The sequence below is a fragment of the Scyliorhinus torazame genome, chromosome 30 (assembly GCF_047496885.1).
Source record: "Scyliorhinus torazame isolate Kashiwa2021f chromosome 30, sScyTor2.1, whole genome shotgun sequence".
Taxonomy (NCBI): domain Eukaryota; kingdom Metazoa; phylum Chordata; class Chondrichthyes; order Carcharhiniformes; family Scyliorhinidae; genus Scyliorhinus; species Scyliorhinus torazame.
Window position 1 is genome coordinate 8,239,829 of NC_092736.1, and position 14,895 is coordinate 8,254,723.

Sequence of the window (14,895 nt, forward strand, 5' to 3'; positions counted from 1 at the left end):
GGTGGTGGAAGCAGGGACGATAGTGACATTTAAGGAGCATCTTGACAAATACATGAATAGGATGGGAATAGAGGGATACGGACCCAGGAAGTGTAGAAGATTTTACTTTAGACGGGCAGCATGGGCTTGGAGGGCCAAAGGGCCTGTTCTTGTGCTGTACTTTTCTTTGTTCTTTGGTGGTGAATGGCGCTACAGCAATGAAATGTCTTTCTTTCCAAGTTGCTCAGTGTTGAAATACCACATGAAGGGCTGTGATCCATCCGCCTGATACAACCCGGGGAGAATCCTGCTTTGAGCGATGGAAACTGGAACTTCTGACCAGGTTTATTTATTTAAGGGTGGCGCGCAGACACAGTGGTTCGCACTGCTGCCTCACAGCACCGAGGTCCCAGGTTTGATCCCGGCCCCCGGGTCACTATCTGTGTGGAGTTTGCACATTCTCCCCGTGTTTGCGTGGGTTTCGCCCCTGCAACCCAAAAAGATGTGCAGGGTAGGTGGATTGGCCACGCTAAACTGCCCCTTAATTGGAAAAAATTAATTGGGTACTCTTAAAATTTTTTTACATTTTTTTTAAAATGAGTTTGAAGATGGATAAGGGCCTCAGTGACCCCCTAACTCGGAGTTTGCACATGAGGAAAGGCGAAACGCGGGAAGCAGCTCAGAGATGGTTCTGATGTTCTGCAGGCGGAAGAAGAAAGTGTGGCTGATGAGTCTTGTCCTCAATGTGGTGAGGGTGGGGCAATTGAATGTCAGCTGTGAGATTCGCAGTTCCTTCACCGAACACTTTTACCAAGAACTGCTCGCTCGCAATGCAGCACGCTCTCCAGTTGTCCCAGCATTTCCTGTACAATCAGCTGGAGGGTCTTTCCAATAATCTCGGCTGTAATTCTGTCATTAAGATGAGGGATGTGAATGAACGCAGCTTTCCTGTTGCCATGGTGTAATGAAAGGTAATAGGCGTAATCGCAAAGATACCTGAGGATATTTTTCAAAGGTCAGTTCAGGTATCCATTTTGAAGTAACTTAATATTTGCAGCTTACTGTTATATAAAACCGCCTGTGATTCTCCCACACGGTGACGGGACGGGGGTCTGTGATTCCCCCACACGGTGACGGGACGGGGGTCTGTGATTCCCCCACACGGTGACGGGACGGGGGTCTGTGTCTGTGATTCCCCCACACGGCGATGGGACGGGGATCTGTGTCTGTGATTCCCCCACACGGTGATGGGACGGGGATCTGTGTCTGTGATTCCCCCACACGGTGATGGGACGGGGATCTGTGTCTGTGATTCCCCCACACGGTGATGGGACGGGGATCTGTGTCTGATTCCCCCACACGGTGATGGGACGGGGGTCTGTGTCTGTGATTCCCCCATACGGTGATGGGACGGGGGTCTGTGTCTGTGATTCCCCCACACGGTGATGGGACAGGGGTCTGTGATTCCCCCACACGGTGATGGGACAGGGGTCTGTGATTCCCCCACACGGTGACGGGACGGGGGTCTGTGTCTGTGATTCCCCCACACGGCGATGGGACGGGGTCTGTGTCTGTGATTTCCCCACACGGTGATGGGACGGGGGTCTGTGATTCCCCCACACGGTGATGGGACGGGGGTCTGTGTCTGTGATTCCCCCACACGGTGATGGGACGGGGGTCTGTGTCTGTGATTCCCCCACACAGTGCTGGGACGGGGGTCTGTGGCTGTGATTTCCCCACACGGTGATGGGACGGGGGTCTGTGATTCCCCCACACGGTGATGGGACGGGGGTCTGTGGCTGTGATTCCCCCACACGGTGATGGGACGGGGGTCTGTGATTCCCCCACACGGTGATGGGACGGGGGTCTGTGATTCCCCCACACGGTGATGGGACGGGGGTCTGTGATTTCCCCCACACGGCGATGGGACGGGGGTCTGTGTCTGTGATTCCCCACACGGTGATGGGACGGGGTCTGTGTCTGTGATTCCCCCACACGGTGATGGGACGGGGGTCTGTGATTGCCCCGCACGGTGATGGGACGGGGGTCTGTGATTGCCCCACACGGTGATGGGACGGGGGTCTGTGATTCCCCCACACGGTGATGGGACAGGGGTCTGTGTCTGTGATTGCCCCACACGGTGATGGGACGGGGGTCTGTGATTCCCCCACACGGTGATGGGACGGGGTCTGTGATTCCCCCATACGGTGATGGGACGGGGGTCTGTGTCTGTGATTCCCCCACACGGTGATGGGACAGGGGTCTGTGATTCCCCCACACGGTGATGGGACAGGGGTCTGTGATTCCCCCACACGGTGACGGGACGGGGGTCTGTGTCTGTGATTCCCCCACACGGCGATGGGACGGGGTCTGTGTCTGTGATTTCCCCACACGGTGATGGGACGGGGGTCTGTGATTCCCCCACACGGTGATGGGACGGGGGTCTGTGTCTGTGATTCCCCCACACGGTGATGGGACGGGGGTCTGTGTCTGTGATTCCCCCACACAGTGCTGGGACGGGGGTCTGTGGCTGTGATTTCCCCACACGGTGATGGGACGGGGGTCTGTGATTCCCCCACACGGTGATGGGACGGGGGTCTGTGGCTGTGATTCCCCCACACGGTGATGGGACGGGGGTCTGTGATTCCCCCACACGGTGATGGGACGGGGGTCTGTGATTCCCCCACACGGTGATGGGACGGGGGTCTGTGATTTCCCCCACACGGCGATGGGACGGGGGTCTGTGTCTGTGATTCCCCACACGGTGATGGGACGGGGTCTGTGTCTGTGATTCCCCCACACGGTGATGGGACGGGGGTCTGTGATTGCCCCACACGGTGATGGGACGGGGGTCTGTGATTGCCCCACACGGTGATGGGACGGGGGTCTGTGATTCCCCCACACGGTGATGGGACAGGGGTCTGTGTCTGTGATTGCCCCACACGGTGATGGGACGGGGGTCTGTGATTCCCCCACACGGTGATGGGACGGGGTCTGTGATTCCCCCACACGGTGATGGGACGGGGGTCTGTGATTCCCCCACACGGTGATGGGACGGGGTCTGTGATTCCCCCACATGGTGATGGGACGGGGGTCTGTGATTGCCCCACACGGTGACGGGACGGGGGTCTGTGATTCCCCCACACAGTGATGGGACGGGGTCTGTGATTCCCCCACACGGTGATGGGACGGGGTCTGTGATTCCCCCACACGGTGATGGGACGGGGGTCTGTGTCTGCAAATTCCACGATAGTAGTTGGTGACCAAATGGAAACTGGTAGCTCCCTGAAGGTCTTGGACAAAGCTCAGGCCCCGTAATTATATTTCAATGATGCCCGCAGTGGAGCTGGAGACGGTGATGGGACCGTACTAATCTGAGGCAGCTATGCATGAGAAAGCTGCGGCAGAAAAACGATCACGATTGCTTTCTAAATTTACTCCAGTGAGAGTCCCACATGCTGGGAGTGGGAGAGAGGGATGATTCTCTTTCTAAAATCTAGTAGCTGCTCATTTGCAAACTTAATTTAATTGCTGCACTTAAAAGAGTTTTCACGAAATCCTTTTGAGGTGTGGCACAGTGGTTAGCACTGGTGCCTCACAGTGGCAGGGTCCCAGGTTCGATTCCGGCTTGGGTCACTGTCTGTGCGGAGTCTGCACGTTCTCCCCGTGTGTGCGTGGGTTTCCTCCGGGTGCTCCGGTTTCCTCCCACAGTCCAAAGATGTGCAGGTTGGGTGGGGGAGTGGGCCTCGGTCCGGCGTTCACAGACCCCCCCCCCCCCCGTCCCATCACCGTGTGGGGGATTTGGTGGGGGAGTGGGCCTCGGTCGGGTTTTTTTTCAGAGGGACAGTGCAGACTCGATGGGCCGAATGGCCTCCCTTGGCACTAGGGATTCGATAGTTCTAAATCAGTGAACTTCTTTAATGTTTGGTATTCCCGTTTCCGTTATTTACCTTCCTGCGTCCTTGGAATAAATGATTCCAATATCCGTCCCTGATAATTTTTTACAGATGGCTCTCATGTTGATGAGTGACTCGATCTTCTCTGGACCTCCTTCTACACAACAGTTTCCCACTGGGCAGACCCCACTGACGTCGCAATCTTTGTATCCGTTATTCTTGGCCAATTGTTCCAGAATAATCAGCTTCGAGGCAGTTGCTACCCCAACATGGACGGCCAGCTGAACAATATATAAAGTAGAGGGTGTGATCGATCTGAGGCCCAAGTGGGCCACTGTTTTGCTGTTTAAAGCAAAGTTGTATCTCTAACATTCCACCCGGTTTCTACCCTCTTCTGATCGCTCTGGCTCTAGCTAAGGGGCAGGTCCATGGGCACCGGACGCCCCCTCCCATCCTGACCTTGTACTCCCAGAGCCCAAATAGTGAATACCAGAACAATCTCCGTCTGGCAGCATTCCCGTTCCGCCCGTCTGCTCCGTACCCGCTGTTTACGTGTACATGCACATGTCCACAAACATATACACATGCTCTCATGCACACCCATGAGTCTCGCTGAAAAAGAGACATGCTGTCAAAGCTTTTCCCTTTGCACTCATCAGGACAGAGTCGCAAGAATGCCGACCCTCTATACCAAATGGGAAGAGAGTGCAGGTAGATCAGCAAGTTGATTTGCAGATGCGTGCACACACACACATGCGGGCAAGGCGACTGTCTCTGGCAGAGGCAAGTGGGTATCGATTAGGACAGTGCTCTCTGGGGCAGCATGGTGGCGCAGTGGGTTAGCCCTGCTGCCTCATGGCGCCGAGGTTCCATATTCGATCCCAGCTCTGGGGGTCACTGTCCGTGTGGAGTTTGCACATTCTCCCCGTGTTTGCGTGGGTTTCGCCCCCACAACCCCAAAAAATGTGCAAAGTAGGTGGATTGGCCACAATAAATTGCCCCTTAATTGGAAAAAGTTAATTGGGTACTCTAAATTTAAAAGAAAGGACAGGGCTCTTTTTTCTTCCTCTGCCCAGTGTGTTTCAGTTACAAAGCGTATGCGAAGCAACTGGGCCAGTGCCCGGGGAAATCAGCGGAGAAGCATTAAAGAAACCTGTGGCTGTTGGGTCTCCCACATCCTGGCCAACAGCTCCTGGGTTCGGCGATAGTGAACAGGCAGTTCCACAGCTTCCAGTCGTACATTCTCCCCCAGACCCAATTTCTTCAGCTCCTGGGGAGTCCGAATAATAAAATGATTAACAAGATGTATAATTGTTGCTCTAAGTCTCGATCGCATCTGGAATACTGAGCACAGCTTTGGTCTCCGTATTCCAGTGACAATATCGGAGGGGGTTGTCATAATATACACCAGTATATCATGGTGCAGACACACACTGATGGACACACAGCGGGACCAATCAACACGCACAACACCACAGCCAATCACCAGTGAGAACACGCACTATAAAGACAGGGGGCATCAGAGTTCCCGCTCATTCGAGCTGCAGCTTCCTAGTAGGACAGAGCTCAGCCTGCAACACAGACATTCACCATGTGCTGAGTGCATCGACTGGTTAGGACAAGGCAAAGGTCTTTAGTTAAAGCTAGTATTGTGTTAACCCACAGTGAGAGAATGTTAAACTGTTAATGACTCAATAAAATAGTGTTGCACTATTTCAAGTGTTGGTGACCTGTATATGTTCCACGGATCCAGAGCGCCCAACACATTATGATACCAGGAGTTGAGGGATATTAGCACTTCTTAGACCTACCTGCAAGTGATCTACCTTCCGCCAGCATTCCATCATCCTGCAACATGGACAACATCAGCCCGCCGCCGCCGCTCCGCATCGCCGGAAACCTCGGGGCCAACTGGGAGATATTCAAACAGCTCTTCCTTGAGGCCACAGACCGGGAGGACGCCTCGGATATCAGGAAGATTGCTCTCCTCCTATCCACGGCCGGGGACCATGCCATCCACATTTTCAATTCTCTCACCTTTGCGAATGATGAAGATAAAACAAAGTTCGATACGGTCCTCCTCAAGTTTGACACTCACTGCAGCGTAGAGGTGAATGAAAGTTTTGAACGCTACGTGTTCCAACAGCATTTTCAGGGTAAGGATGAACCTTTCCAATCCTTTCTCACCCACCTCCGCATCCTTGCGCAATCTTGCAGCTACGGGCCCACCTCTGACTCCATGATACGCGACCAGATCGTTTTCGATGTTCAGTCGGACCCCCTACATCAGCAGCTCCTCAAAGTAAAGCAACTCACCCTAGCGACCGCCATCGAGACCTGTGTCCCACATGAAAACGCCGCGAGTCGATATTCCCACATCCAAGCGGCTGAAACGGCACGGCAAGGTCCCCACGAGGCGGAACGGGTCCAAGCAGTTGAGCAACTCCAGGGCCTCAGCCAAGATGAGGGCGGCCATTTCACGCGCTTCTCGCGGACTCCCGCACTTGTGCGCACCAAACGAGGGGGCGGCGACGTCGAAGAATGTAATGCGCAGGCGCGCACGACCGCACCGCGCATGCGCGGTGGCGCAGTGAACGTGCTGACGCTACGACGTGCGGCAACTGTGGCTCTGCCCATTTAAAGCGGCAATGCCCTGCCAAATCTCGACAATGCCTGCGATGTGGCAGACTTGGCCACTATGCTGCCTTCTGCCGAGCAGCTCAGCCTGACAATTCATATCGCTTCAGCCAGCCTCGCGGGAATGTTCGGGCAATTCAACTCACGGTCACCGAGTCCGATGCGGACCTCCCACACAGCAGTGACACCGAGGACCCGAAGGCGCCTTTTCGAGTCGGTGTCGTAACGAAAAACAGGCTGTCCCCGAAGCAAAGACACCAGCCGCTGTCGGTATACAGCATCGATCCAGACGATGAGTGGTGTGCCACCCTGACGGTCAACCAGAATTCGTCGCCCACCTCAGAGACTTAATTTGTGGACTTATGGACTTTTTGAATTGTTCTGTTCTTCCGTTTGATCATTTACATGGTTTGTATATAGTGTTGATCTCGTTATTCTTGTTACATACTGCTTCTCTGCACCAGGCACCTTCCCATGTAAATAGCTTAGTTCTCATGTACATAGTCCTGTAAATATGTCTTTCGCACACACGTAGTTAGGGACATTGTCACCATACACTATTTATTGCCACACATGTACATTCTTTTATAAAAGGGAGGATGTCATAATATACACCAGTATATCATGGTGCAGACACACACTGATGGACACACAGTGGGACCAATCAACACACACAACACCGCAGCCAATCACCAGTTAGAGCACAGGCACTATAAAGACAGAGGGCATCAGAGTTCCCGCTCATTCGAGCTGCAGCTTCCTAGTAGGACAGAGCTCACAGCCTGCAGCACAGACATTCACCATGTGCTGAGTGCATCGACTGGCTAGGACAAGGCAAAGGTCTTTCGTTAAAGCTAGTATCGTGTTAACCCACAGTGAGTGTATGTTAAACTGTTAATGACTCAATAAAATAGTGTTGCACTATTTCAAGTGTTGGCTCAGTCTCAGAATAAGGGGGGGCCAATCATTTTGGGCTGCGGTGCGGAGAAATGTCTTCAGTCAAAGTGTTGTGAATCTTTGGAATTCCCCCCTCCCCCCAGAGGATTGTGGGTGCTCCATTGTTGAACACGTTTAAGGATGGGGACAGACAGATTATTGGGGTCTTAGGGAATTGAGGGATATTGGGGGGAGGGGTCAACCTGATCGTATTGAATGGCGGGGCAGGATCAATGGACAGAATTGTCAATTCCTGCTCTTGCTCGTGTTCGTTTGTCTTTTCTTCCTCTGCCAAAGGGGTCGAGTTGAGCCGTGATACTTGCCCATCGCCACTGGCAGCACGTCGCTTACTGACACAATCCTGGTCCTCACCCAGGGAGCTGAGCTCAGCCAAGGCAGCACCTGATTCCTACCCTCTTACGGTCTAGGGGAAGGTAATATCAGCAAGGCCGACTTCTCCCAATCATTCTCCTGTGTCCCGAGAGGAGAATGTGTCTGCCTAGACATTGCATGAAAAGATTAAACTCCATTTGTGATGCCCTCATGGCCAAACAGTCACTGCTCATGCAGGAAATTGACTTCAATGAGGTATCGGTGAGCAGAAAGACCCTTAAAGAGTGAATAACTTCTGGGTTGTTTTTCTTAGGAAGTGGGCGGCTCTGGCTGGGTTAGCATTTGTTACCCATCCTGATTGCCCTTGTGATGCGCAATCAATTACTCTCAAGACGAACTGATTTCATAACTGAAGGCTTTAATCTACTAGAACCTTTTCCCCAGCAGCTTCGGTACAGAAAGTGAAGGCTGCTGGGACGGCACCGGTTCTTATACTCGGCCTTCAGGGCGGAGCTACGTAATACAGCCAATGGTAGACTCCTGGGTTTAACCAATGGTCATCAGCCTCTCAGGTACTACAATACCTGGTACTACCACACCTTGAACCGAGTGTCTCGCTCGGCCATTTCTGGGGACAGTTAAGAGTCAACCACAGAGCACCACGGCGGCGCAGTGGTTAGCACTGCTGCCTCACGGCGCCGAGGTCCCAGGTTCGATCCCGGCCCAGGGTCACTGTCCGTGTGGAGTTTGCGCATTCTCCCCGTGTCTGCGTGGGTTTCGCCCCCACAACCCAAAGATGTGCAGAGTAGGTGGGTTGGCCACACTAAATTGCCCCTTAATTGGACAAAAATAATTGGGTACTCTAAATTTATTTTTTTAAAAGCCAACCACATTGCTGCGGGTCTGGAGTCACATGTAGGCCAGACCGGGTAAGGACGGCAGATTTCTGTCCCTAAAGGCGCAACGGTAAGGTCGCCATGGTCCCAGATGACCCTGGGCTGTTTTCCCCTTTGAGGGGGGAGCTGACTGGTGGTGGTTTAACCTGAGGGTCACCGCACCTCAGACGAGGGGCAAGGTCGAGATGGCGGGGCCTTAGTGAATAAACTCGGCCATTAACAGGAATTGAACCCCTGTTGTTGGCTCTCGCTCTACATTAAAAAAAACCTGCCCAGCCAAACCTGATGGATTTTTACAACAATCGATGAAAGTTTCTTCATTACCGAATCTCGCTTTCAGTTCCAGATTTTATTCATTACATTTCACCAGTGGCCGTGGCACGATTTGAACCCACGTCCCCAGAGCATTAGTGTGGGCCTCTGGGTTACTAGTCTAGTGACGTTACCAGTATGCCACTGCCTCCCCTAACATGGGAGGGAAGGAGTTTGAGATTGTTGATCTTCAGGAGAAGGTAGGTGATGAAGACGAGCCATTAACCGCAAATCCATCCAATCGTATTGTCGAAACAATATTGGCACATCAGGACTCGGAAGGATTGTAACCTTGGGTATTGTCTTTTAACAGAGTGCTTTCAATTCCCCCTGACAACAGCAACATCAATTAGACCTGTTCATTCAGATTCTTTAACCAAAAAGACATAACAGTCCCCGAAGCTGTGAGTCGGGGAATAAGCAGCAGGTTTGTCTGGTCAAAATAAAATACTATCAGTCTCCAACTGCAAGGTACAGCCTTGGAGACGAACTTAAGATTTAAAAGAATCACAAATACTTTCACACACACACACAATACAGAAAGTGGCCTTCACAGTACAAACAAGCTAAACCTCCCTGGTTTCCTGACATTATTTACACTGGAATTCTTTCAGACGGGGTCAGTGACACACAGGTTAGATGAGAGCATCTGTAAACCAAATAAATAACCGAATGAGATTTCTTTCCGATTCTATGTCCCAAAAGGCATCAGTTCGCTCTTCATTGATTCAGGATGGTGTGAATTCAGATCCCCCACTCCGCAGACTTCAAAGCAGTACAGAGGGAGTGCTGCATTGTCAGAGCTCCCGTCTTTCCCATGATGTTAAACGGGGATCCTGTCTGCCTGAAAGATCTTTGACTATTTCAATCGAAGAGCAGGATGCTCCTCCCCGGATCCCTGGCTAAAATGTATCCTTCAAACATCGCTCGGGGCATTGCCTGAGAGTGCTCCCGGAAGGGCCAAGCAGGGTTTGGGTTTAATGCCCCATCTGAAAGGCACTGGGTGGAGTATTCCAAATAAATGGCCACGTGTCAGGTTCTGACTGAAAACCGATGTGTTTCTCCCCAGATTCACAGCCAACTCTACCGCCGGGATCTCATTGCCAGAACAAAAATCGGTGGGGCGCGATAACGCCAGCACTCTGACGGGGGGGGGGAGATCTCATAGAGCCGGCAAACCATAAGACCATAAGTTATAGGAGCAGAATGAGGCCACTCGGCCCATCGACTTTGCTCCGCCATTCTATCATGGCTGATATCCGGGCAGCACGGTAGCATTGTGGATAGCGCAATTGCTTCACAGCTCCAGGGTCCCAGGTTCGATTCCCGGCTTGGGACCCCGTGTGTGCGTGGGTTTCCTCCGGGTGCTCCGGTTTCCTCCCACAGTCCAAAGATGTGCAGGTTAGGTGGATTGGCCATGATAAATTGCCCTTAGTGTCCACAATTGCCATTAGTGTTGTATGGGGTTACTGAGTTATGGGGATAGGGTGGAGGTGTTGACCTTGGGTAGGGTGCTCTTTCCAAGAGCCGGTGCAGACTCGATGGGCCGAATGGCCTCCTTCTACACCGTAAATTCTATGATATTTTTCTCATCCCCATTCTCCTGCCTTCTCCCCATAACCCCTGATCCCCTTTTTTTTAATATAAATTTAGAGTACCCAATTCATTTTTTCCAATTAAAGGGCAATTTAGCGTGGCCAATACACCTACCCTGCACATCTTTGGATTGTGGGGGCGAAACCCATGCAAACTCCACACAGCCAGTGACCCAGAGCCAGGATCGAACCTGGGACCTCGGTGCCGTGAGGCAACAGTGCTAACCACTGTGCCACCGTGCTGCCCCCCATTCATCCCCTTATTAATCAAGAACCTATCCATCTGTGTCTTAAAGACACTCAGTGATTTGGCCTCCACAGCCTTCTGCGGCAAAGAATTCCACAGATTCACCACCCTCTGGCTGAAGAAATTCCTCCTCGTCTCTGTTTTAAAGGATCGTCCCTTCAGTCTGAGGCTGTGTCCTCTGCTTCTAGTTTTTCCCACAAGTGGAAACATCCTCTCCACGTCCACTCTATCCAGGCCTCGCAATATCCTGCAAGTTTCAATAAGATCCCCCCTCATCCTTCTAAACTCCAACGAGTACAGACCCAGAGTCCTCAACCGTTCCTCATACGACAAGCTCTTCATTCCAGGGATCATTCTTGTGAACCTCCTCTGGACCCTTTCCAAGGCCAGCACATCCTTCCTTAGATACGGGGCCCAAAACTGCTCACAATACTCCAAATGGGGTCTGACCAGAGCCTTATACAGCCTCAGACGTACATCCTGCTCTTGTATTCTCGCCCTTTCAACATGAATGCTAACATTGCATTTGCCTTAACTGCCGACTGAACCTGCACGTTAACCTGAAGAGAGTCTTGAACAAGGGCGCCCAGCTCAGCTACACAGAGAATGGGGCGCCATTTTTTAAGGGCACTCCGACCAGCGACAACTCTGAACCCCTTTCCACCTCCCCACGGCGATGGAGGACCCCGCTCCCCCACCACCACAGGAGCATTGGGGCCGACTCTTCCCCCCCCTCTCAGACCCCACGGTGCATTCTCCAGCACGTGCTGCCAGGGTGCCAGGGGGCACTCGCTCACCAGCCTCGACCCTCAACCCTGAGACATCCAGGCACCCATCGGTCGTGGTGGTCAACATGACCGGGGGAAGGGATCGTCACACAGGGCTAGGAAAGTACGGCATAAAACCAATTAATGATATTGGAATTGGTGGAAACCAGATTCACGCCCTACCAGCGGGGGGGGGGGAGCAGTGCAGGGTAGATCTCAAACAAGATCGCGCCAACGCAAATCCCGTTATGGCCCGCTCGTGAGATTTAGCTGCCTAAATGGGATTTGCGCCCCGGGCCCCGGAAATCGCGCCCAGTACCTCTGACAGTGCAGCACTCCCTCAATACTACACGGGGAGCGTCAACCCTGATTTTTGTGGTCAAGCTTGAGCGCACGACCCCACGACCCCTGGCCTTGAGCCAAGGCTGACACCGATGGACTGTCAGAGAAAACGAACGTAAATGAAGCTCTTCTGTTGGCCTCAGTACCTGAACTGCAGTCCAGCTTGGGTTGGTGACGTACTGTCGGAATGGACCAAAGCCTGCGAAGTGGAGGAAAGGCAACGCTGACAACAGGGCAAGATAAATCTCACCAGCTTTAAAACCCGTGTGAGATCCAATGTGACCAGGTGTATTCTTAAAGTTAAGGAGAACTAAACAATTCTGATCTAAGTCCTCGACACACAGCGTGGTGACCATTTGGAAAGGTTGAACAGGGCAGGGGTTGAAGTGAATGTTTCAGCAACTTGAAGCCAGAGATGGAGCGTTGAGATAAATATTAATATTTCCCTTTAACCTGGACCAGTCAGCTGGATCTCAGTGACTTCCTCTGGCCCAGACTGTTCCAGCGACTCTTCCTTGCATCTTCTTGCAAGGAAGCATCTGGAAGCTCAAGTTAAGGTTCATAGGAAAGCTCGTCAACTGTGAAGGAAGTCAGCCTCTAGATCAACCTCTGCCCTTCCCATCACTGTAACAACAGCAGAGTGTGTAGGTTAGTGAAAATGAAGTTGTCTCCTCCAGCCGGCCATAGGCTGCCTTTCCCCTTTGAGGGAGGGAGCTGACTGGAGGTGATTTAACCTGAGGGTCACCACACCTCAGGCGAGGCCTTCATGTAAAATCTCAGCCGGCACAGGAATTGAACCCACACTGCTGGCCTCGCTCCCCATCACACACGAGCCAACTGAGCTGACCATGTGGGTTAGGAGCAGCGCATTAGACAATGACCTTCGTAACATTGAGATAGGGCAGCACGGTGGCGCAGTGGGTTACCCCTGCAATCTCACAGCGCCGAGGTCCCAGGTTCGATCCCGGTTCTGGGTCACTGCCCGTGTGGAATTTGCACATTCTCCCTGTGTCTGCGTGGGTTTCGCCCCCACAACCCAAAGATGTGCAGGGTAGGTGGATTGAACACGTTAAATTGCCCCTTAATTGGAAAAAATGAATTGGGTACTCTAAATTTTTTTTAAAAAATAATTTTGAGATATATACATGGAAATGGGGAGACCAACCAACAGTATCCCCAGTTCCCAGCCAAGTGCAAAATGCCTCGTTGACAAATCATTGTGGACAGGTTAAACCACTAAATGAGTGAATTTTCTAAGATGCAAGTTTATACAGAGAAAAAAAGATCAATTATCAGATGCAATTAGCAACATACCCTTAATTTGCACCCCAAAATAACATGTCATTCTATGTGGAACACCTTTTGATCATTATACCTGACTCAATTGGTTTTTAAAATTCCTTTAAAAAAAATTTAGAGTACCCAATTATTTATTTTTCCAATTAAGGGGTAATTTGTGCGTGGCCAATCCACCTACCCTGGATTGTGGGGGTGAAAACCATGCAGACACGGGGAGAATGTGCAAACTCCACACGGACAGTGACCTAGGGCCGGGATTCGAACCCGGGTCCTCGGCGCTGTAATCCCAGTGCTAACCACTGTGCCACATGCCGTCTATTGTGACTCAATCCTAAAATGGAAACTTTATTCTGAGTCTCAACAGCCTTTGGATCCAGAAATGTCAACCGACCCAGATTCCAAAGGCCCCCTTCTCCAGGAGTTGATTGGAAATAATTCTCACTCCTCCCAGTGCAAAGCAACCCAGCTGCCATGGACAACACTTGCTGCAATAGCTGGCCGAGGATTCCTACTCCTGACCCAGCCAGGCCCGCCGGGTGGGTGCTGGGCAAGGGGCATGTGTCGGGCCTGGCTCTGATGGCATCATGTTTGGGCATCTCGCCAAGGGTGACGGGTGTGAGCAGGAAGGAGCTGCCTCTGACAAGGGCGAGGAGGGGAGAACAGAGATAATCCTGGGGGCATACAAAGAATCGATTCCCGTGCTGAGACGGGGGAAATGAAATCACAGAGAGAGGCTGCACAGAATATAGAGAGTCTGCGATACCAGTAAGCAGCACGAGTTGGGAGCTGGAATCCATTGGGAAACGTTGGGACGAGCCGACAGTCACTTCTCCGTCTTCGACAGATCTAAACGAGAAAGACTTGCATTTATCAAGCACCTTTCACACACCAATAACGCTTCACAGCCACTGAAGGACTTTCTGAGGTGCAGTCACCGCTGTGATGTAGGAAACGCAACGCCCAATTTACACGCAGCAAGCTCCCAATAACAGCAATGCGATCACGATCAGTGTGACTGGTCAAACAATCGATCGGTCAGGACACCAGGGAGAATGGGCTTTGAAATACAGGCGGTCGGATCGTCTGTCATCCCTGAGAGGTCGGGCACGGCCCCGGTTTAATGTCTCACCCAAAAGAAAGGCGGCACCTCTGAATGTGGTGCAGTCCCTCAGTACTGCACTGGGAGCACTGGCCTGAATTTGGTGCTGGGGCGGGACTTGTACCCACAGGTTTCTGTGTTAGAATCCTGAATTACGTAGAACAAGACAGGCCATTCAGCCTGACTGTTCCGTGTTGGAGTTTCAGCTTCCTCTCTTCCACCCGATTTCATCTCAACCAATCCTATAATTCCTATCGCCCTGGTGATCACCCTAATCTTTATGATGTCACGGAGAGTCCGCAAAGCTTGGTTTATTTATAAGGCTACAATATACAGCTCCCGGTAGATCCCAACCAGACCTTAACAGGTGGGGGCTTAAGTGTCCATGTACATAGATCCCTGAAAGTTGCCACCCAGGTTGATAGGGTTGTGAAGAAGGCCTATGGAGTGTTGGCCTTTATTGGTAGAGGGATTGAGTTCCGGAGTCGGGAGGTCATGTTGCAGCTGTACAGAACTCTGGTACGGCCGCATTTGGAGTATTGCGTACAGTTCTGGTC

At 52.0% G+C, this 14,895-nt stretch overlaps 1 protein-coding gene across 1 annotated transcript; it reads right to left on the reverse strand.

Annotated features, from left to right (window-relative positions):
• Positions 1 to 709: 709 nt before the first annotated feature.
• On the reverse strand, positions 710 to 14,569 carry pgpep1l (pyroglutamyl-peptidase I like). Its single transcript, XM_072492593.1, has 6 exons — positions 14,463 to 14,569; positions 14,003 to 14,085; positions 12,087 to 12,139; positions 5,029 to 5,145; positions 3,930 to 4,156; positions 710 to 975 (listed from the first exon to the last, which is right to left on the reverse strand). Exons 1-6 carry the CDS (start codon positions 14,567 to 14,569, stop codon positions 774 to 776), a joined length of 789 nt encoding a protein of 262 aa, XP_072348694.1. The 3' UTR covers positions 710 to 773.
• Positions 14,570 to 14,895: the final 326 nt, after the last annotated feature.